We start from the raw sequence: 22,508 nt of genomic DNA on the forward strand, positions 1-22,508 counted from the left end.
ACTCCCTGGGAATGTTGGTTATTGAGAAGAAGTCGTTTAAAGATTTTAGCCTTTTTGACTCCTGTGACCTTGAATGAAGGTCAAGGTCATTCATTTGAACAAACTAGGGAGCCCTTCACCCCAGCAAGCTACAGGCCAAATATTAGGTCTCTGGACCTTTTGTTTATTGAGAAGAAGTCGTTTAAAGATTTTAGCCTTTTTGACCCCTGTGACCTTGAATGAAGGTCAACTTTATTCATTTGAACAAACTTGGTAGCCCTTCACCCCAGCATGCTACAGGCCCAATATTAGGTGTCTGGGCCTTTTGGTTATTGAGAAGAAGTTGCTTGAATGGAAAAGTTGACGCCGGACACCTGGACGGACGACGGACGCCGCGCCACGGCATAAGCTCACCTGCCCTAAGGGCAGGTGAGCTAAAAATGATAGGAAACAGATGTCAAGTATTCAATGTTTATTCAATTTCAAATATTTAAGGGGGAAATTTGTTTATATATATATATATAATATTATGGGTTACAACAACACATTCAACATACAATATCAAATTCCAAAAGAACCAAAACAAATTTTTACTGACTTCAAGGTTAAAGACATTGAATGATATACTGATATTGCTGGTACAAAACATGAGTTTGTAACCTTAGCTGTCATTGGTTACTATGTTCTGTAACCTTAGATGTCATTGGTTACAATGTTCTGTAACCTTAGCTGTCATTGGTTACTATGTTCCATAACCCACAATGTCTTTGATATCTTATGTTTTGTTTTAAAGAATGGAGTACAATATGATCTGCTTGGTAATACATATTTCTAACAGAACAGATACATTCCTTTAGTGAAGAATGCAAAATGTTCTAGATATATTCTTCGTGAGTCAAAGTAATCCGTGACCACCACTCGGGTATTCCTCCTTTAATTCCTATAACTATATATGAAAAACATTTGATAAAGATTGTACATACATAAAATTGAAATATTTAACGCTAGTTTTCTCTTTAGATTCTAATTCTTTGGTAGAATTTTTTTTTTTTTTTTTTTTTTTTGCATTTCTTCATAGTTCAGAAGTAAGATGAAGACTTGCAGTAGTGAGGCAAAACTGTATTTTAGTCAAACTTTAACAATTAGATTTTGCCACAAAAGTGTTAGTAAATCAGACTTATTTTTGATATACTTTTTTAAATTTAAGATATTTAATTAAAAAAATTTCTTCACTGCAATAGCGTATATTGAAATAAGTTCTCAACAATCAAGTATAGGTGGTACCGTCACCACAGGTTCATCTTTCACTGGAGGATGACCACAGGTATCGGGTAGTTTGATACCCACAATTATGTAGTAGTATTTCTTGGTAGGTTTTCCACAGTGGCATTCTATCTCAGCAACTGATATCAACTAAATGCAAACTGTAAGGGTTAGTAGTTATGTTAACACACAAACATTTAAATTGTTTAGAAAAAAAACCCACAATTTTATAGGCGATAGCAATTATTCGTATAACAATTACATACTAATAGAATGGCAATGCGAAAAATAAATATTGATGAACCTTGACGAGAGAGCCGCAGCGAAACAAGATTCTATCAAAAATGCGTATGCTGTAATATTAAATATCATTAAGAAGAGAGAAAACCATTTGAGACATGGGGCAGACAAAATGACACTACATGTCTTATATATACATTCAAACACACTTACCAAAAAGAAAAAGGTCTGTCTATATAATACGGACCTAATAAAACTGATGAAGTTACCGATACATCAGTAGGCTTCTACTTGATACCACTACAACATGACGACAGAGATGTATGCACAAATGGAATGCCTCAGAACACTGCATGTCAGTAAGGTTGGAGCGTTATACATATTATCAAACCTGAGAAAGACCAGAGTATGGTGCAAAAGAATACTGAAACATCTACAAATACTTGAGTTGTGGGACTGTCCCTTGTGAGATACACTTTCAAGTAAGCTTTACTGTTGTAGAAAACTACAACTGTAATACATGCAAGAAGTAAAAAATCTTTAAGTACAAAATTTCAGGCCATAATTGTTTATGATGACATTGCTTTAAGCATTCTTAAAATAAAGAAAATTAATCTATTCTCAAACAGGTGCTGCTTACATGTTATCGATTCTATTCAGCATTACTTCAATGGTCAACGACAGGAACCATGAGTATATAAGTAATAGTCCTGTCAATTTTGAATAACTCACTTAAATTATTTGTGAAAATCAAAACAGAGTATATATGTTAAGTAATGTTTGGGGTGTTGTAAAACCTATACCTGCATATATGCTCCAGTTGATAGTTGAAAGGTTACAGAAATTTGTCTCTAACTACAACTGACTGACAACTATTTGTAGCATCTTCAACAGATTTTATTAGTTAATTCAGTTTCATGGACAGTAGCCAAACTTTAGTCAACTGTGACTGATTGTCAACACTTCCATCAGTATCAAGGAGTTGTTAAAATTCTGATCGGTAGTTAAATTTTAAAAGTACCGTAGGTCTATGTTTCTCGTCGGAAGAGTTTGAATTTTGATATCAGATGGAGCATATATTGATAAAATTCAGTATCTTTGAAAGAAAATTAAATATGAAAATTTTGCATACCATAAATTGTCATGAATCTGATTGGAGGTGAACAAGAACCGCTGGCCCTTTTTCTTCATATCAAGTATGGTATTGCACTATAGCTGCACATTCTGTCATTCAAATTCAAATGACAACATATATTTTTCAGGATTGATACTAGGAATTTTGATGCATACTTCGTAAAATGATATATGACAAGAAACAAGCACAAGAAATAAATACGTACAACAAAAACCAACCACAAAGAAATTAAGTTTCAAGCAACAATAAACAGACGCCTCAACCAAATCCAAAGTTTCAAGTACAGAATTATCAGTTTGTTTTGATATATAAAGTATTTAAATTTGTGTCAGATCTTTTGTTCCTAGCAGATCAAATTTTCAAAATTAACGGTGATGTCATCATTCCACATATTTATTGGCATACTCGGAGTGACAAATAATAGGTATAGGACGAACGAGATGAAGAGGCACTCGAGGTACAAAAAGTGTAATTGGTGGTTTAGTTTGTTGTTTATTAATAAACAATTGGTGGCAAAAAATAATAGCAGGGTTGAAAACTAAATCAAACTGCAGCAAAAAATATAAGCTGTGAAGTTGTAAGCAGAAAATCAGTTTTGATCATGAGATATATATCATTATACAACACAAGGTACATACCAAAAAATTTATACAAGCTGTGAAAAATAACACATGAAGATGACCGATCAGGATACTAGAGTACTTGAGGTATTGGTTATCTGTTGTTGCTTAGCTCTGCATTTTATAAAGCATCACTGATGACTAGTAAGATGTGTATGATAGTTCTTCACACTGCTGTGTGATAAACGTGTACCAAATTAGACAAGGAAAACAGTTTCAGCTCATTTTTAACGGAAAATTGTCATATTCTTTTTTTTATGATTAGTCATGCATATGATGATACAATTGCTAGTCTATGTTACCTGGTCACTATCTAACTCACTGAGAAGTTTATAGGCTAGAATCACACCTCGAAAATACAACCTATATGCACATAAGGTGAAATTTTGAAATAACTCCTCAAGGTCTCATTTGACCCCTTTTGATGATTAGCACTAGGGCCAACATGCTGATCACAATTACTAGATGAAAATTTGTAAGATATGCAAGTAGGACCAGTCAAATATATATAGAGAAATTGATTTGAGGTTTCCCACTAAATTCTTGAACTGGTAAATATGAGTGTGTATGCGATAAATAGAATCTTACACTTATGACTATGTCATAAGGAAATTATTCAATTTGACATGTCACCTACCTACAGGCTTGTCACATATCAAATTATTGAACTTGTTTTAATAAATCCCATATGATAAAGACACTCTTGATGATTTCTAGTCACGACATCTTCTCGGCTGAAATCCTGACTATGTCTTGATCGAGGTGCACTAAACATTGCATTAGACACGAAAGTAAGTTCTATTATATACAACCCTGCCCTTACCAGTCTAACAGTTTCAAATGAAATATAGGTCAAATGTATAGGTAGTGATAGCCTTGATAATAATGCCTTTGTTCGTATTGGTATCCTAACTACAGTGAAATTGTAGGGTTCGTAAATCATTGGAATTTTCCCTAAAAATGACATCAATATATTTATATTTAAGAGAACCTATTTAATAAGGACAGCTATATACAAATGCTGTGATATTTATCTACTTTTTCAAAATAATCAAACAAGATATTTACCATATGATTTTGTTCAAACTGGATTTAATCAGCTACCATATATTTTGCAAGTACTAAAACTATACAAGCTGGATCTATCTTCTTTCTGATCATGCAAAGTGGCACTATATGATTGGCACAGCAACAGTGTATGACAGTGTGTACCTGGTATATATAACTTATATATCAAACCTTTAATGTCTTAAAAAGGGTATAATCTTATCATACAAAACAAATGAATACACAAAACAAGAAAACGGTAACAATCCAAACAGATTTGTAACATTAAAACACATGAAAGTCAATTTCATAAGTAATAAATAAAAAAAGAACAAAAATTTAACAGACAATAAAATTCACTCCCATACATAATTGTAGTACTGTTTTGACAGCATAAATAGTTTGTATGTATATATATCTATTATATATATAAATATAATTTTACCCTCACTTCAAGCCCACCATGTAGAGTGCTAAAAGCTAACTTTCTTTACAGTATTGACATACATTTGTCAGAATACCCTTTACCTATACACAATACAATGTACAGGTATATTTCTTTACAGTATTGACATATATTCTAATATAACTGACAGTGATTTCATCTTGTCAAATTTTAAATTCAATGCTTACAGTCTGTCTACAGATCACTGACAGACAGATATTGAATTTGAATATTTTACAATAATTTAATTTGCTTCCAAAAATTCAGCTTTGCATACTGCTTACACCAGGTATATTGAAGTGAGTTTTGAAGCTGTCAGCAATTCTGTTAAATCAATGATAGACAAGGAAACATGCAATTTAATAAGTCATTTCTTGTTAAAATGGCAAAAACACTTGAAGGAACTGGTTAAGGATCAAATTTTACAACACGTAAAATCAGTCTAAGACACTGTTAGAAAAGCACACAATTACAAGGAATGACAGTGTTCAAATCAGCACAAGTCTTCTGATGTCTTGGTGGTTCCTAGCAATACTGACTAACACTAAATGGGTTATCCCCCCATTTTATGGCGTGACCATTATGCGAGGATGTCAAATATTTGTTTGGTACAACTATGTTGGAAAGACAGGCGAAAAAAAAGTCAAATAAGTAAAACAACTGCAAACATCAAGTTTGTAATAATAGATTGAGCAGTGCTTGTAATCCATACAGGTTTACTTATTTTTGGATAATATCTTTAAAGTTATAAAATGCCCTATAAAAAGGGGCATATTGAACTAGTCAATGGTTCAAGTCTTGTCTGAGAATTATATATTGCAGACTAATGAAATGTCCATAACTAAATCAAACCCTCCAATATTACTCTCACTAAAATAACTCACGTAAACACATGCTGGTAGATTGAGGTCAGTCATCTTTGGGGAATCATACCCCGATCAGAATATATGTATCTCAGTTTGGGATCAAACAATGAAATATTTAATACAAACCATATATAACAAAATTTTTGATCTATGATAAGATAAAATCAAAGGCTAATAGGCTATATACTGATCAATGTCAAATACACCACACATCCTTTCTGTTCAAATGGGAATTTTTTACATCAATTTTTCATTCAACAACATTTCTTAACTTGTTTGTTCTATCAATATGTAATTTATATGCAAGTTTTTCAATACAATAAAAGTTCTTTGGTATACAAATAAAAGTAGCAGAGACCTCAGACAAGACACTGAATCAGCGTTTTTTAACAGCATGACTCGCACACCAATACTCAGAACAATAAACAAACTGGGAACAAAGTTTGAAAATCGATGGATTCATCTGCAGCATTATAATAATTGCAATGTCATGGAAATAAGTTAAAATGAAAATGTCTTAAATGTTGACTTGACAAGACTATACATCTACCACCATTTTCTTGTGGACATCCATATTTCCTACAACCTGCAATGATAAAGAAAGATAGGTATAAGTATTTAACAGCTACTGAACACAAGATCCTGTCAATATGTATATGTACAGTCGAACTTGAAATAATTCTATAGATGGGAACTACATCCTTGGCTTGTTTTTAAATTTTGCTATCTTACTTTGAGTAATTAAGACTCATTCAAACAGTTTCACATTAATGTACGATATTGACTATATAATTGCTTTTAAATGCTAGTCTTCAAGTTAAGAGGCATTTCAACTTGAGAGACAACATTATGCAGTATGTCCACAGATTCGGAATCGAAGCAGCAATACAGGGGGCAAAGACCATCCATATATATATATATATATATATATATATATATGAACAGGAAAATATTATATTTTTTATTGTCACCACAATAAAAACCCAATTACTGAATGATTACAGTTGCGGAATTACAGAAAAACAAACTTACAGCACAAAATTCTTCAAAAGAAATTTTTCCATCTCCATCAGCATCTGCATGGATGATGGTCTTATCCACTATCTGCTGAAGCTGCGTGTCTTTTAGGTTGTTGCCTACCATCATCTTTAGTACTTGAAACAGTTCTCCATTGGAAATATACCCATCCTTGTCCATGTCATAGATTTTAAATGCAACTGAAAGACATAACCATTAGCAACTGTAAATATGAACCTTTCATAATTCAACAATGAAATTTGAAGCAAATGAAGTTACTGTCAATTTTTTTGTTCATCCTACAATCTATTAAATTAAATGTTGGGAAAAACATATAATATATACTTAAAAGTGATGAAGCATAAATGAAAACTTTTTACTTACATCTTAATTTAGATAGTTTGTCTCCTTTTACACTAAATTGAGATACACCCTCAATGAATTCTGAAACAGAAACATGTTTTCTTTAAAAACACAATACTAACTATACAAAACATGAAGTGACATTTTTATAATCAATGCTTAAATAAATGGCATGAAATGATGTCATATGTTCACACACTACAAATACAATCAGGGTGACAAAATACATAATGACAAAGATCAATTTACCATTTAGGTCAGTTGATTAAACCTTTAATGTAGCATTATGTTCGTATTAATACATTCGTACAATCCAAGCACAATAACACCAAAAAAACAAACAAGTAGCTATACATAAATAAATCTTGACAAACAGTGAATTCATCCAATCACATCAAATCATTCTCACCTTTGAAATCTACTTCCCCGTTGCCATCAGTATCAAATATGTCTATCACTCGTTGTACCAGTGGATTTTGTTGTAGTTCTGGTAAAGTCATAAACTCATCTACACTCAGGGAACCAGAGTTATCCAAATCAAGCTTACGAAAACGTTTGCCTAATCTCTTAATCTCATCTGGATCAACTGCAAATACAAAACCAATTAAAAACTAGAAAATCGTTTTTTCTGACCTTGACTGCACTTGTTTGTAGCATTTCCATTAAGTTCATAATATAAAATTAATTAAAACATTTATCTCTTAAAATATCTAAAATTGACAAAAATATTTGACTCATTTACCGTGCCTTTTCGTCAAGAGACTTCTCGTTTTAATTTTAAAAAATCAACATTGTTTTTTTTAAATATAATTGTATGTTTTAAGATTTTTTTACCAGAGAAGAGACATTAATTTGACCTTTGATAAGGCACTTAAATGGGTCAAACATTATAGAAGGGAAAATTTTGTTATTATCAAGAAGATTTTTACAAACTATTATGACCTTTGACTTTGTAGTGAATGTATGACTTTGTAGTGAATGTCATAACAAATTTGTTTGAAGGTATGCTTAAATTTTCATCAAAACATATATACTAGTTCAGAAATTATTTGCCACCAAACAAGATTGTCCTAAAAAAGTTGCATTAATATGACCTAAGACCTAAGGTTGAGGTCAGTGTACATTTCCTTATTTCAGTGCTCTTCATTCCGTGTCTGAATGATGAATGTTTGATTAAGATTCATGTATGTATATAGAAGTTTGAAAGTAAACTAACTGCTTATGAAAATGGTGTCCTAAGAATATTTTGCACTTATAATTACTTAACCTTGACCTTGATGTCAAGCTCACTGTAATTTACCTGTATCTAATTTCATAATACTTTGTCTGTAATTGAAGCATTTATATTTATGTAATGTGTAAATTATGATTCATATTTGAAGAAGAAACAGAAAAAGCTGTTTATGATGTTTATGTTTATGATTAATTTTTGTGAGTTAAGAACCAATTTCAAGGATTGAAGAACCAGTATCGATATGAAATCTCTCTCTTCATTCAAAGGAGATATAATATTTATCTTTTACCATATTGATAATTTAGCTTTTTCCTCTAGATAAACATCTATAAATGTCATGCAATATATCAAAAAGAACATTTTCACACCTTTAACTGACCAATACAATTAATTACAAAAAACAAATACCCTGGTACTGTATATATTTTCTAGGTTTATATCTGCACAAATTGTTCAGGGCAGTCTCACTATAATTCTAGATCTATGGAATCCAATGCAACTGTTTGTATTAAATGTTTAGTCTTAACACTCAATTATTTTGTGCAAGGAATATACAGAAATAGCATGTGTACTTACAATTTGAGCATAACTCCATGGGCAAAGAATTTTCATTTCCCTGAAAAGAAAGAAACATGTCAATAAACTGATTATGTACAATGTTTTGTACTTAAGTATATATAAAATACTAAAAAAAAAAAAATCAGATTAGTAGAGATCTCTTCAGAAATTGATGAGGTAGCATCCAGCTACTAGCTAGTAGACAATTTAGGGCTGGGACGATACAGTGATGCCCTGATCCGATACGTATCACGATACTAGAGCTACGATCCGATACATACCACTATACATAGAGAAACAATATTTAAACATTATACATTATTTGTTTTAATAAAAAACAAAGTACCTTTTGTAGTAAATGCAAGTTTAATTGTCATTTTCAAACACTGGAAGGCCAAACGTTTTCCATACATCAGATTTTGATCCGAGAGGCGATTTCAAAGCTACCCAGTTGTTCGCCATAATGTTTGGTTTGTTGTGAACGAGTATTTGTCAAACGCATTCTGATTGGCCTACTGCAGCCGGCCTCAACTAATCATTTAACTGCTTTCACTTTCAGAGTAGCGCTCCGGTTTCCCGGAAATCGATAACACTTTCGTTTTTGACAAATGTCTTTTATTTGAATTCAAGTCTTTCCGAAGAAAATACATTTATGTATTAAACAGATAAACAACAAGAGCAAGACACAGGATCGATATAGGTATCGTAAAATTGCATTTGGATCGATATTGGTATCATAGTGAAAGTGACCGCGATCCATCGGTGCACTATAAGTGGTTGGAATCAGTCCAATATTAAAGATTAATTATCCATGGCCAGCTTCAGAATCAACTGAATCAAACTGATATTTGCTTGACAATGAAGTTGACAATGAAGAAAAATAAAATACAAATGTTCGTAATTATAGAAATAATTTCCAGTCCTTGCAATTTTCATCTATAATATAGTATATATAATGAGCATCATAAGACAAAAAAAAATATATGTGTGTTTAAGGTTTCCTGACCGACCCTACATTTTGATTGCTTACTTTATTTTTTTTACTGAACACTGTCATGTTATACAATTTAAGAATAGCCCAAAGGGGAGAATGTTAGGAAAAAACACATTTACATGGTTTAGTTCTCAATGGCATGATTAACGTCTTAATTCGCTAAAAATATATGTGTTCTTATCAACTAATTTCAAATAATACACCAAGGAGAAGAATGAAATATACCACTGTGTGACTTGTTTGAGCATAAAAATATAATCATGATATAAAATGACTTAATTATTATGGTGATCTAATCTCACCAATAAAGTTGATTAGTGATTGAAATCAGAACCACTTTCAGTTGGTTATCGGTTGCACATACCAGTAACCCTGATTATCTTTCAAGTCATCAGTTCTAAAGAGGTTTTTTTCTCATAGGGGGTGGGGGTAAAATATCTCTTTTTGGAGGACAGCCTTCAGTCTCACTATATAATCCCACCCTCAAGTTGATATACATTCATCGTTTTTATAAATTATTATGTTAAACCAATACAGTAACTTAGCATTTCAAATTTATATCCAATTAGCTCAGAGGTTTTATTAGAGCAACGATATAGCAGAAATTTAGTCATAAAAGGATAACTATTTTAAGTGATCCTTCACTATGTAATACAGTATATTATACTAATTAATTATAGGCTTTATAATATGGCATTGCTGAGTACAGCTGCTGAAGTATTGTGGGTATTACAAAATGGCACTTATAAGGATTTGTATATTGATTTAACTAAGGATATAGCTCTGACATCACTATGAATTTATGTTTAACTGATTCGGGGCACTAAACTAGCCTTAGCTACAGAAACTAGATATGCAACTCGAGTGAGCTACGGTACTGATTATGAACAAGTTGATTCGGTTCCAATCTGATAACGGAACCTTTTGGTCTTATTTCGGTTCACATACACACATGATATGCATACAATTTCGCATATGATTAACTGTACGCCTATGTTTTGCAATGAGAACCATCTTTGAGTCCAAAAGCAACCTTATCTTACCATTTTTGTGGCTTGCTGTGTCTACTACGACAGGTAAAATATATTGCGATTCCCTGGGCCCAGACACCAACATCCGGGTTCTACTCATAGAATGTTGCAGTCTGCGCAAGTCAAACAGGATGTAGTCTACCGCTTCCTCTTTCTACCGGTGCAATGGCGACTGGGGTATGTAATCGTGGCAATCGACATGCAATCGACCAAATAACGAGACAATCTTGATATTTATAGTACAGCATATTTCAGAAATAAAGAATAAATGTTTGAGTAACAGGTTTTTATCATTATTTTGTACTCTTTTATTTCAGACTCTGTACACGTACCCCGAAAACTTTCGTGCTTACAAGGCACTAATCGCTGCCAAATACAGCGGTGCAAAAGTTACGGTCTCCCCTGCATTCAAATTGGGAGAAACCAATACTACAAAGCAGTTTTTGGAGAAATTTCCCCTGGGAAAGGTTTGTATGACAGATATATCTTCTCAGTATTCGACGCTGTAATGTCGGATAGATCGTCAGATGTTGAAACGTATAAAGTGTATTGAAGGGCGGTATTGAACAACTTGTTTCGTTACTATTTCTCGGTAGAAACTAGAAAGTGATATTGAGACAAGAGTTTCACTATTTAGTTGTTTATGAATTCATCATAAATGTCATTAAAGTTTATATTCTGACATGTATATATATCGTCCAAACTAAACTTCAGAACTGTCACTTTCAAGATGACGACATATGGGTATAATAATATTGGTCTCTAGCTATAAGCCATCATAGACATATATTGAAAACCTTGTTACTATATTGAATAATTAGTATATAAAAAGTTTTAATTGGTACCGAAACTTTTTTCAGTTAAAGTTATGTATGCATATGACTGATCTTGATTCCACACTGTTTGTCTCAAATTCTCTCAATAGGTACTATTTTAATGAAAAATCATGTGGCGCTTAATTACTTTAGTGTTTAAGTAAATGTCTTTCTGCTACAACAGTAGCCAGTCTTTAAATTGATTAAGTTGTAATTTTAATTACTCTACGAAAAAGGTGAAAATTTTGCACTTGGAAGATCAGGGACCAAATCTATAGGCCCTGGGCACAGGACATTTTTTCTCAGCGTTGGAAGGGAACATAGCACTTTACATCTGTTCAACACCATACTATTGAGTATTGGCAATCATTTTGTCGTTCTAATTGGATATATAAAGCACTAGTGGTGTTCTATAGTCGAAATTGATCAAACAGACTTAGTAAGTTTCACACTTTTCAGTCCACCTTGTAATAATAAATTAATTTTGATGATATAGACAAACAAAACGAAATGCAGACTTCTTATATATAATGCTTCAAACGGAAATGATGGTTTCCAACACATTTAGGTTACAATTGTAAAATAAGTACGAAAACATTGCCACAAGAATGTATGCATTCAAAATGGCAGCTATAACTAGCAAGGACCTGTATCTGCATCCAGGCCAAGCAAGTCCAGAGCATGGAAGTACTTTTCGTTTAGGTAAAAGGAAGGCATGGGTAAACCGTCATGATAGATCAAACTTTAACATGAAAAAGGCAATTTGCCAATTGTGTCTAGATCTGCTTACTGGTTTACTGTCTACATGAGTTCGCTGTCATTCACATCAGATTTCCATTGGTTACGTCGATCAACACATAATTTCATATATTACATATAATTATAAATAAAACAATACAAGATGGGCATTTATTGGTTTAATTCAAAGTACGAAGTGCAAAAATAACACAAAAGGAAGAGAAAATGTTGTATACTTTATTATATGACATGACAAGCAGAAGTAATAAGCTGTATATTTTTTAATTGTTCACATTAATACGTCTGATAATCGATAGTAAATCTGTCTTCAAATTCGAAGAAAATGAATACAGGGTTACATGCATGAAAGGTAGCATTTGCATAATGTCATTTTTCTTTATTTGAAATGAACATGATAGAAGCATTTAAATACATAAAAACACCTTAAGTGTGTGAATTTCAGTTTAGTATACGGTAAGTATCCTCACTACATTGGACACTTCAGTAGTAGCAGAAAAAAAATTGTATTGATTTTGAATTATTCATTCACTCTCTGAAAATCTGTTTATGCTGTATTTTCCAGGTTCCAGCCTTTGAGAGTAGCAATGGTGACTACGTCTTCGAAAGCAATGCTATTGCTCAATATGGTAAGATACATAATTTGCCCCCAGTTGGTCAAGATTAAGGCTTCAAAGAAGCTCATTCCAAAGTTCTATATATTCTAAAACACCTTGTGAAACCCTATTTCAGGAGCATAAAAAAAAGATGATCTGTAACTATTTTCAATTAATGCAAGAAGAAAGACACCTGTTTGAATTTTACATTTATTTCTCCATCAAAGGCATGTTTGTCTTCACTAGACTGATGTGTAAGAAATGGAGGTAAATTGAAAAGACTAATTAATTTTGAATGAAGAGTAATGCATTTATTTGTGTTACTTGGCACAAGAGGTCTGACATATCTTTACAATATATACAATTTATAAAATTTATACTTGCAAACTAAACAAAAATGAAGGAGAATGATTTTTAAAAAAAGCTAAAAATCATTTGGAATGAGTCTTGGGGGGGGGGGGGGGGGGGGGGGGGGGGGGGATGAGCTTGAGTTTTAGAATTATGAAAAAAATGTACCGGGTATATTTCTTGACGGAGTTCCTGTAATTTTCATCCTTCATGATGAAAATGGCATTGGTGATTTGAATGAAGCTTTTTTTCCTGTGTAGTTTTCATATTTGTTCATATAACAATTGTACCATGCTAAAATAATAGACAGTTAAAGGTGTAGTGCAAAAATTTCACTGAACACTAGAAAAAAATCATTGATGCTGTCGTTCAATATTGAAATATTTGCAATGAGAACACTAAAGAACCGAAATGCTATTCCTCCATCAAAGGCATGTTTGTCCTTGCTAGACTTGCGTGTAAGAAATGGAGGTAAAGTAAACAGACATTATAGAATTTGTACAAGTAATACATAACAAATTGTGTTACTTACCACTATTTGTTTGACAGTCGGAAATTAAAAAAAGAAGATACGCTTGATTGATATGCTAATAAATTTTACCTTTTAAATGAAAATTAAAGAATTTCAACGGTGCATTTATATAGAAAATTTTGTAGTAAGTAGTTTATTTACAACTTAACATGATATATATATAAAAAAAACTAGTAATGTTTTTCAAATCATGTACCTAGTAACTACTGTCAACTTACTGGATATGTATTGAGAATTAAATCACTTCCTGAAAGTAGAGATAGAATACACTCATTGACTGAAGGATAGAGCAGTTAACTTTACACTGGATATGTATTTAGGACTGAATCACCCCCTGAAAATAAACTTGGTGGTTAAACGTTGAGCACATGATTGAGATTGATCAATGTATTTCTTTTAAGACACAGTTATATGACACACTTTTGTATGCAATTTTATGGCAAAAATCATTGATTCTATCATTATTGAAGATATTTGCTACGAGAACACTAAAGAACTGAAATGCTATTCCTCCATCAAAGGCATGTTTGTCCTTGCTAGACTTGCGTGTAAGAAATGGAGGTAAAGTAAACAGACATTATAGAATTTGTACAAGTAATGCATAAAAAATTGTGTTGCTTACCACTATTTGTCTGACAGCCAGAAATTAAAAAAAGAAAATACGTTTGATTGATATGTAATAAATTTTACCTTTTAAATGAAAATAAAAGAATTTCAAAAGTACATTTATACAGAAATTTTTTTAGTAAGTAGTTTAATTACAACTTTACATCATGTCTATGATATACATAATGCAATCTAGTGATGTTTTTCAAACCATGTACTTAGTAACTACTTTAGCCTGTTAACTTATTGGATATGTATTTAGGATTGAATCTCCCCCTGAAAATACACCTCTGTGGTTATACGTTGAGCACATGATTGAGGTTGATCAATGCATTTCTTTTAAGACACCGTATTATGACAAACTTTTGTCTGCACTTTTATGAAAAGATATTTACATAAATTTTGTATGCTCTAGATCTAATTAGATATTATACTTCTGAATCCCTTTATAATGAATTATGTTAAATGTTGCAACCATGTAAAAATTGAACAAAAATTCCAAAGTAAGACTTTTTTGAAGATTGGAAAGGACTGCCTGGTTATCATGGAAGTCTGTTTTGTGTTTACAGTTGGAAATGCTCAGCTCCAGGGAAGTAACACACGTGACCAGGCCCTGATCCAGCAATGGATTAACTTTGGTGACAATGAAGTTTACCCAGCGTCGTGCACCTGGGTGTTCCCTGCTTTGGGGATCACACCATATAACAAACAGGTAAATTGAATATCAGAATAAACTTTATTAAAAGCAATGTGATAAGATTAACCAAGGGCTATCCAATTCGTTAAAAGTTGTTTTTACTTCAAAGGTCACAGGGGTCATTGTTAAAACATACAGACTAACTTCAGGGCTATGTTCATGGTATCTGGCTAGTAGCATGATGGGATTACAGGCTGTCGGGTTCGTTAAAAAATCTTACGTTGACCCACTTACAGAGGTGACGGTTGTAAAATCTTGTGATTTTTGAGAACTTAGGCTTAATACCAACTTCTTTTTGGAAAAAGTATAAACATGGGTTATTTGAAAATAACCATGTCTATTGAACCTTTATTGTTTGTTTTAGGAGTCTGAAAAGGCAAAAGAGCAGATGAAGAAATCTATGACTGTGCTCAATAATTATTTGAGGACAAGGACCTACCTTGTTGGAGAGCGCATCTCCCAAGCCGACATCAGTCTTGCATGTAACCTTATGCTAGCTTACCAAAATGTGAGTAATCACTTGTATTTATTTCATTATTAATCACTTTCTTGTATGAATTTGATTTAGTAAAACATATATAAATTGTTTTTAAGTAACCAATGAAACCAATTAAATTTTATTCTTGTGAATCCATAGGTGATGGATCCATCATTCCGAGGTTCATTTGGCAACGTGAACAGATGGTTCAACACCCTCATCAACCAACCACAATTCAAGTCCATCATCGGATCATTTTCCCTCTGTTCCAAAATGAAGGAGGCTGATGGTATGTTTACTATTAGATAAAAGATATATTGTGAATTTGTATCATTATCAAAAGACAGGGCTTTTATTGGGGGCTTTTGGGGCCGTTAATGGGCCCCATTCCCAATTGAAATTATTTCATATTAAAGCCAAATTCACAAAATTTGCAGTTAACTCCTGAAAAAATCTTTTCCAATTCACCAATTTTCTTCCAAAATGAGACAAAAAAGGCCCTTTCTGAAACAAGTGAGAGAAAAAGTCCTCAAACATGGATCAGTTCTAGTTGGTTTACTTGCTGGATTGACAAAAAGCCTGAGAAGTGCGACACCCTGTCTAGACCAGCCAATATGCTGGATTAATAATTAATATTTGTGTCTTTTACTTGCCTTTTAAGTTATTTGTTAAAATAGTTGTCAGTGGTTATGATTGTATAGTCAATACTTTTCTCTTTTATAGGGAAGAAATACGCAGAGCTCCACGGTGGTGGTAAGAAGGAAGGCAAGTCCAAGAAGGAACAGCCCAAAAAGGAACAGGCAAAGAAAGAAAAGGTTTGTTAGATATTTCACAAGCATGTTCCTTGTGGCAACACCTTTCCATTGTTACTGCATGTGCGGACCTGCTAACCATGACCTTGACCTACCTTTAAACAACTAATTCTAAATTTTAACCCAGTCGATGAGCAATGTTGTTTTCTAGCAAATCTTGTTATCTTCAATAATTAGAATTTTGATTTCAACCAACACCAGTTAACTGCCGAGAGTATTTATGATACATACAGACTTTTGCACATCAAGGTGGCCGTTTGGTGCTTCTCAGCTATTGGGAATAAATTAATGATTGCTGTCCGTTTTTAAAACTCAAAAATGGAAAACAAAAAATATAATTCAACAACAAAGAAAATCTGCCTGAGGTTGTTATTTTGTCTAATTAACATTTAAAGAATCCTAAATTTTAACGTTAAAATGAAAGTCTTTTACAAAAACATCTGGAATAGCTGTAAGGGAAATGCCCTATTCCTAGATAAGATCAACTTTGATATGATGCTATAAATGGCAGTCTGTATTTCAACTATAATGAAGAAATGATCAAATGAAATGTATAATTTGCTTTGGAAAAAAAATGATACGGAATTGAAATGAGCTTTTTGAAATTGTACAGAAGGAGGAAGCAGAAGCAGATGAGGAGGATATACCACAACTACCCAAGGAAAAGAAGGACCCCTGGGCCGAATGTCCTAAGGGGTAAGTTCTTTATTAATGTCCATTTGGAGTTATTTCATTGACATCACAATAAATATATGATGTCACAACACAATTATCTTAATGGAGAAAAAGTACCTGCTGAGTCAAAATTTGTCTTAAAGTAGCATTAAATTTGAATGTTTTTCTTATATTTTCATAAATAAGAGTTGTGCGATAAACATAAAATCTTTGAACACTTGTGGCTATGTAATTTAATATGTCGTTAAAGGCTCGTAGCATAGCAAGTTATTGAACTCATTTAATAAATTCCATAAATGACATACTAGACAGCCACTCGTGTAAAATCCTCTATATAATGCATAGTGATATATTGGTGGATTGTAAATATATACATAAAAGAATGTGGCTGGAGAATATTGAAGGTAAACATTTCTTTAAATTCTTTACAGAGCTTTCAACTATGATGAATTCAAAAGAGAATATTCCAACAAAGACACACTAAAAGAAGCATTGCCATATTTCTGGAAACACTTTGATGCTGCAAGCATGTCCATTTGGTTTTGTGAATATAATTACAAAGATGAACTTGGACAGGTTTTCATGACCTCAAATCTTATCAGAGGTAAGTGCTAAAAAGGATAATAAATGAAAAAAAACTAGTCTCAAAACTAACTGAATACATCATTGAAAAATCCTTAATATAATCATATCTGGAAACCATCCTTATATGTTCACATGTTCACATACCAACATGAATGTAGTATAATGCACAATATTTTATGGAAACAGTTATTAAGACATATTTGACAATTGTAAGAATTTCAAATACTAGATGGCTTTGGTCAGCACCACTATGGTAATATCAATGTAAAATGCAGTTTTTTCCCACTCAAAAATCAACATGTGAACATATGGATGTCAATATTTTTTGTTTATTATTGCTTCCTTCTTCAAATGACTATATTGCAATTTTATACTTTAATATGTTTAAAGATGATAAAAACGGGAATGTGTCATCCCAATTAAAAGAAAAAGAAAAAACTAAAAAATCAGCCCACATGTCAGTGATACTGGTTAGTCACAAACACATTTGAATGTAGGACAGATAAAGTTAGCATGTCAATGATCAGGATTTATTTACTTCGCTTTAATGGCAGAAGATTGCACAGAGAACGGCACTTATTGGGGTAGAAAACACCAATTTCAAAAGTAAAATAAACTGTTTTTATTAGCTAATAACTAGTTGTGCTTAATTATGAAGATATATATATTAATTTATAACAGAGTGAGAGAAAAAAGACAAAAACGATTTTCATTGAAAAAAATCATTAAAAAAAACCCAACTCATTTCTGCCATTAAAATGAATTTGACTGAGAACAAAGTAATTAATTTTGTTCGGTCTTGATAATTGGCCAGGTGCAACAAACTCATACAATCTAGCTAGGGGTGGGCTAATTGTCCTAATCAAGATGCAACAAACTTTTACCATCTAGTTTGTCAACAGCACAGAATTTCTTTAAGATGCAATTATTTATCCACTTTAAATTTATAAATAATATACAATTAAAGATCAAATTTTCAGAGGATGATAAAAGCTTAGGTACTGTTTTGTTTAAAAAATATACAATAGCCCATTGCTTTCTATCCATCACAATTACTAGGTAATCTTCATCTGAAATAGCCCATTGCTTTCTATCCATCACAATTACTAGGTAATCTTCATCTGAAATGTAGCACCTTTCATATCAAGCGATTAATTAATGAAATATTGATACTTCATTGTGCCATCAAGATCATGATACATAAATTCAAAATCCTAAGCACTATGTGGGAATCTTCCTTACAATGTATCCTACTGCAGGCAATTAGCCCAAGACTAGCTAGATTGTGTTTGTTGTATCCTGACGGGGCCAGTTAGCCCATCACTAGGTAGCACCTTTGATAAATCCAGAACTTTGGCAGAATCTTTAAAGCTTTCAACAGGGAGCTAGTCTTGTTATTAATATAATCATTTGTACTCCTTGGCCAAAGTTTGCAGTGCAATTCATTCCAGTTGCCCTTTTATATGCCAGGTGTATAAGGTAACATTTCCTGACATTATATCTGGTGCTGTTTAGATCATGAAGTTGACAAGCTTAATTAATGTCGTTTGTAAGTACATGTATCGCCACAAATAATCAGCATTGATCCCAAACAAGAACTCCAGGTGAACCCTAATTTAATTAAGCAGGAGTTGATTGACCAGCTATAGCTCATTGTGAGTTAGCTCTTCAGCCAATGTAAATGTTATATTTAGGATAGCAAATGTGCATGGTGATGTGTCATGATAATTTTGTTGCCATTTTGATTTGAAAATGCTTGTTTTGATTCATTTGGTTAATAGGATATCAGTATTTTTCTACAGTGAATTTTGCATTGATGTGTTTTCATTTACTTTCAGGATTTTTCCAGAGAATTGACAAAATGCGCAAGAATTCTTTTGGAAGCATGTGCATTTTAGGGGACGCTAAAGATCACAATATAACAGGAATTTGGTTTTGGAGGGGAAGCAATCTTGCTTTTGAGGTGAGTTGATAAGTTAATGAAATGAATATTGGATAGTAAGTCGGTTTAAGAGCTGATGATTGTAAATGATCAGAATTTCACATTTCACTAGGTACATCAATTCCTGTCAGAGTCATATTGAATTCCAATTGTGTATGCACAAAATATAGTTCCAATCACAATTTTTAGCCTATGAAAGTTTGAATCCGAGTATAACTTGATACAATTTTTGGTCTATCATAAGACTACAGGTGATTTGCATGAAATTGATCAGCTTGACATAAAACTTTTTTTGTCTTGGCTTTTCATGATTTTTTTTGCCTTTGATTAACAGCTCTGTGAGGACTGGAAGGTGGATTATGAATCATACACATGGAAAAAACTCGACCCCAATGATGGGAAAACAAAGAAATTGGTGCAAGATTACTTTGACATGGCTGATAACGTTGACGGAAAAAAATGCCTTCAAGGAAGCATCTTCAAGTGATAGATGTCTGCAATATGAACTTATTTATACTGACAGATGGGAGGGATGGGTATACACTGGAAGTGCTGTGTCTTCTGTGGACATTAAACTTGTTGAAAGTGAGCTGGCAAACTTGTATTTTGTCTGTGTCCCAATTAATTTTCGATCCCGATATACATTGTGTAAAGAAATCAATTGTACTTGAGGAATATCAGCAATTGAATTGGAGGATAGCATGTCTGATGGACAGTCAAACCAAAGCAAAAATGACCAATAATATAGTGCTTCGAAGAACATTGTACCAGATCGTCTGCCACAAATCATTAGAGCACAATAGAATTCAACAATTTCACTCCTTTATACATTGAATACGGTTACAAAATAAAGAGAGAAAAAATCTAAAAATAATTTGACAAATCGAATATCTGATAGTCCTAAAACTTTATACCATACACTCAACCATCATCTCTTTTTCAAGTTCCAGTTTCATCTACTAGGGGTCACAATGAGGCCATTGTTGCTATGTTTAAAAATTATCTGATTGTCCTGAAACTTCATACATTTTAAACCATCATCTCTTGCTAGTGTGCATTCCAACCACATAGGGACAAAAATACCTTTACATTACTCCCCCACAAGGAACCAGGGGACTAGTTTTTGCATTTTTGTCCAGCTGTTCTTTTGCATTTTATCTTGTCCTGGCTTATCTTCTACACTACTTGTCACTGATACTTCATACAAGGATTCACCAAGGTGAGGTGGTGCGACAGGTCTTACGGCCCTACAGAAAAGTGCGTCACTTCATACTTCTAATGTAGGTTCTAGGTGAGGTAGTGAGTCGTATACCAAGAGTAAGCACTGACCTACATCAAAGAAAAGTGGTTAAGGTGTCCCGACACTTTATCACTAGCCCTCCACCTCAGTGTTGCGTGTTCGAAACCTATGTGGGGCAGTTACCAGGTACTGACTGTAGGCCAGTGGTTTTTCTCCGGGTACTTTGCTTTCCTCCACCTCCGAAACCTGGCACGTGCTTAAATGACCCTGGCTGTTAATAGGACGTTAAACAAAACAAACCAAACATCAAAGAGAAAATTGTCTCGACTGTATCTCTACTGAAGCTTCATACTTCGGGCATTGGTTCAGCAAGTTGAGGCTGGTATGCACTGATGTATCAAAAAGTAGGTAACTGCTGGCCTATGTCAAACAAAATGTTAGGAGTCTGATCTGCACTCGTTATTACTGGAGCTTCTTACTTGGAGCACATGTTCATTTGCATTGAACTACTCATACATTTATCGTTGCTTTTATTCGTATTTATTGAACACGAGTTTGCATTGAAAAAACAAATTTGGATATCAACACTTGATTTGTGAAATGGTTAAAGATCACTACCGAAGCGAAGATTATGCTAGAACGGAGGAACATAATTGGGAACACATTCGTCGGAATATATGGAGTCGGCTGTTCACACTTTCAGCAGTGGTAAAAGGCACACACTCGCGAGCGACTGCAGATAGTTCAGAAGGAAGAGGAGAGACGAAATCAGAAATCTGTTGAACTGGGCAAGCATGGTGCATGGACGAGAGGAAACCTCTAGATGAGAAAGCTTACATGGGCAGAATTGTGGAGAATAGAGGGCTCTTCAGGATCTCGTTCATCCTAAGATCGGTATTAGACACTCCCGTAACCCTGAGGGTCCGAGCTGTAGACTGCAACCAGTGGGGTCCGGATGCAAGATAGCAATGGAGATAAGATAAAGTACTGAAGTATTGGCCGACATCCTAGGAGGCGGAAAGACGAAAGAAGAGGACGAACCGCACACCAGGACAGTCAAGCAGGGGAAAATCGATAAAGAACTCTTCTATCTTGGACAGAGACCAATCATGGGAGATGAAGGTGGACCTGGACAGAAAACTTGTCTTCCCAGACTTTGCGACAACGCTGAGGCCTGGCAACATGATGTCAGCACAGTAGTCCAAATAGAGCAGGACCATGCAAAGAAGAAGACGAGGTGAAGGCAAAGTTTAGTAACAAAGGTTGGACTGAATGGCTCTTCCCATTGGAGGTGGACTGCAGAGAGTTTATTGTTGGATGATGCTGTAGACGGTAGGAGTCGCAGAAAGAGCAACCCTTAGACGTTTGGCGAAAGCTGCTGAGAGATACCACCTGATGACGTTGAAAGAGGCGTCACACCAGTGATATATTGTACCTAATGGATGTCACACAATGGCCATTCCAAGTAGGTAACCACATGGAATATGTACAAAGAATGCAAACGAAACCATAAATAAACCCTAAATAGATGAAACGAGGACAAAATGCGAACAAAATTTGCAGGGAGACTATAAAGAAAATAGATCAGAAGGGCAAGCGTCTTCTCTTTCATCGACGACACCCGCTTAACGCAC

The 22,508-nt window shown here is 33.6% G+C and overlaps 2 protein-coding genes across 2 annotated transcripts; one reads left to right on the forward strand and one right to left on the reverse strand.

The window, feature by feature from the left end:
* Positions 1-436: 436 nt before the first annotated feature.
* LOC117323667 (calcineurin subunit B type 1) lies at positions 437-10,896 on the reverse strand. The gene is made up of 6 exons (XM_033878998.1): positions 10,805-10,896; positions 8,786-8,825; positions 7,385-7,561; positions 6,997-7,056; positions 6,628-6,812; positions 437-6,181 (listed from the first exon to the last, which is right to left on the reverse strand). Exons 1-6 carry the CDS (start codon positions 10,805-10,807, stop codon positions 6,134-6,136), a joined length of 513 nt encoding a protein of 170 aa, XP_033734889.1. The 5' UTR covers positions 10,808-10,896; the 3' UTR covers positions 437-6,133.
* On the forward strand, positions 10,878-20,223 carry LOC117323666 (elongation factor 1-gamma-like). Its single transcript, XM_033878997.1, has 11 exons — positions 10,878-10,969; positions 11,110-11,259; positions 12,929-12,992; positions 15,015-15,157; positions 15,507-15,650; positions 15,780-15,909; positions 16,344-16,435; positions 17,046-17,128; positions 17,539-17,711; positions 19,531-19,655; positions 19,969-20,223. Exons 1-11 carry the CDS (start codon positions 10,958-10,960, stop codon positions 20,119-20,121), a joined length of 1,269 nt encoding a protein of 422 aa, XP_033734888.1. The 5' UTR covers positions 10,878-10,957; the 3' UTR covers positions 20,122-20,223.
* The last annotated feature ends 2,285 nt before the right edge of the window (positions 20,224-22,508 follow it).

This window comes from Pecten maximus, chromosome 3 (assembly GCF_902652985.1).
Source record: "Pecten maximus chromosome 3, xPecMax1.1, whole genome shotgun sequence".
NCBI lineage: Eukaryota > Metazoa > Mollusca > Bivalvia > Pectinida > Pectinidae > Pecten > Pecten maximus.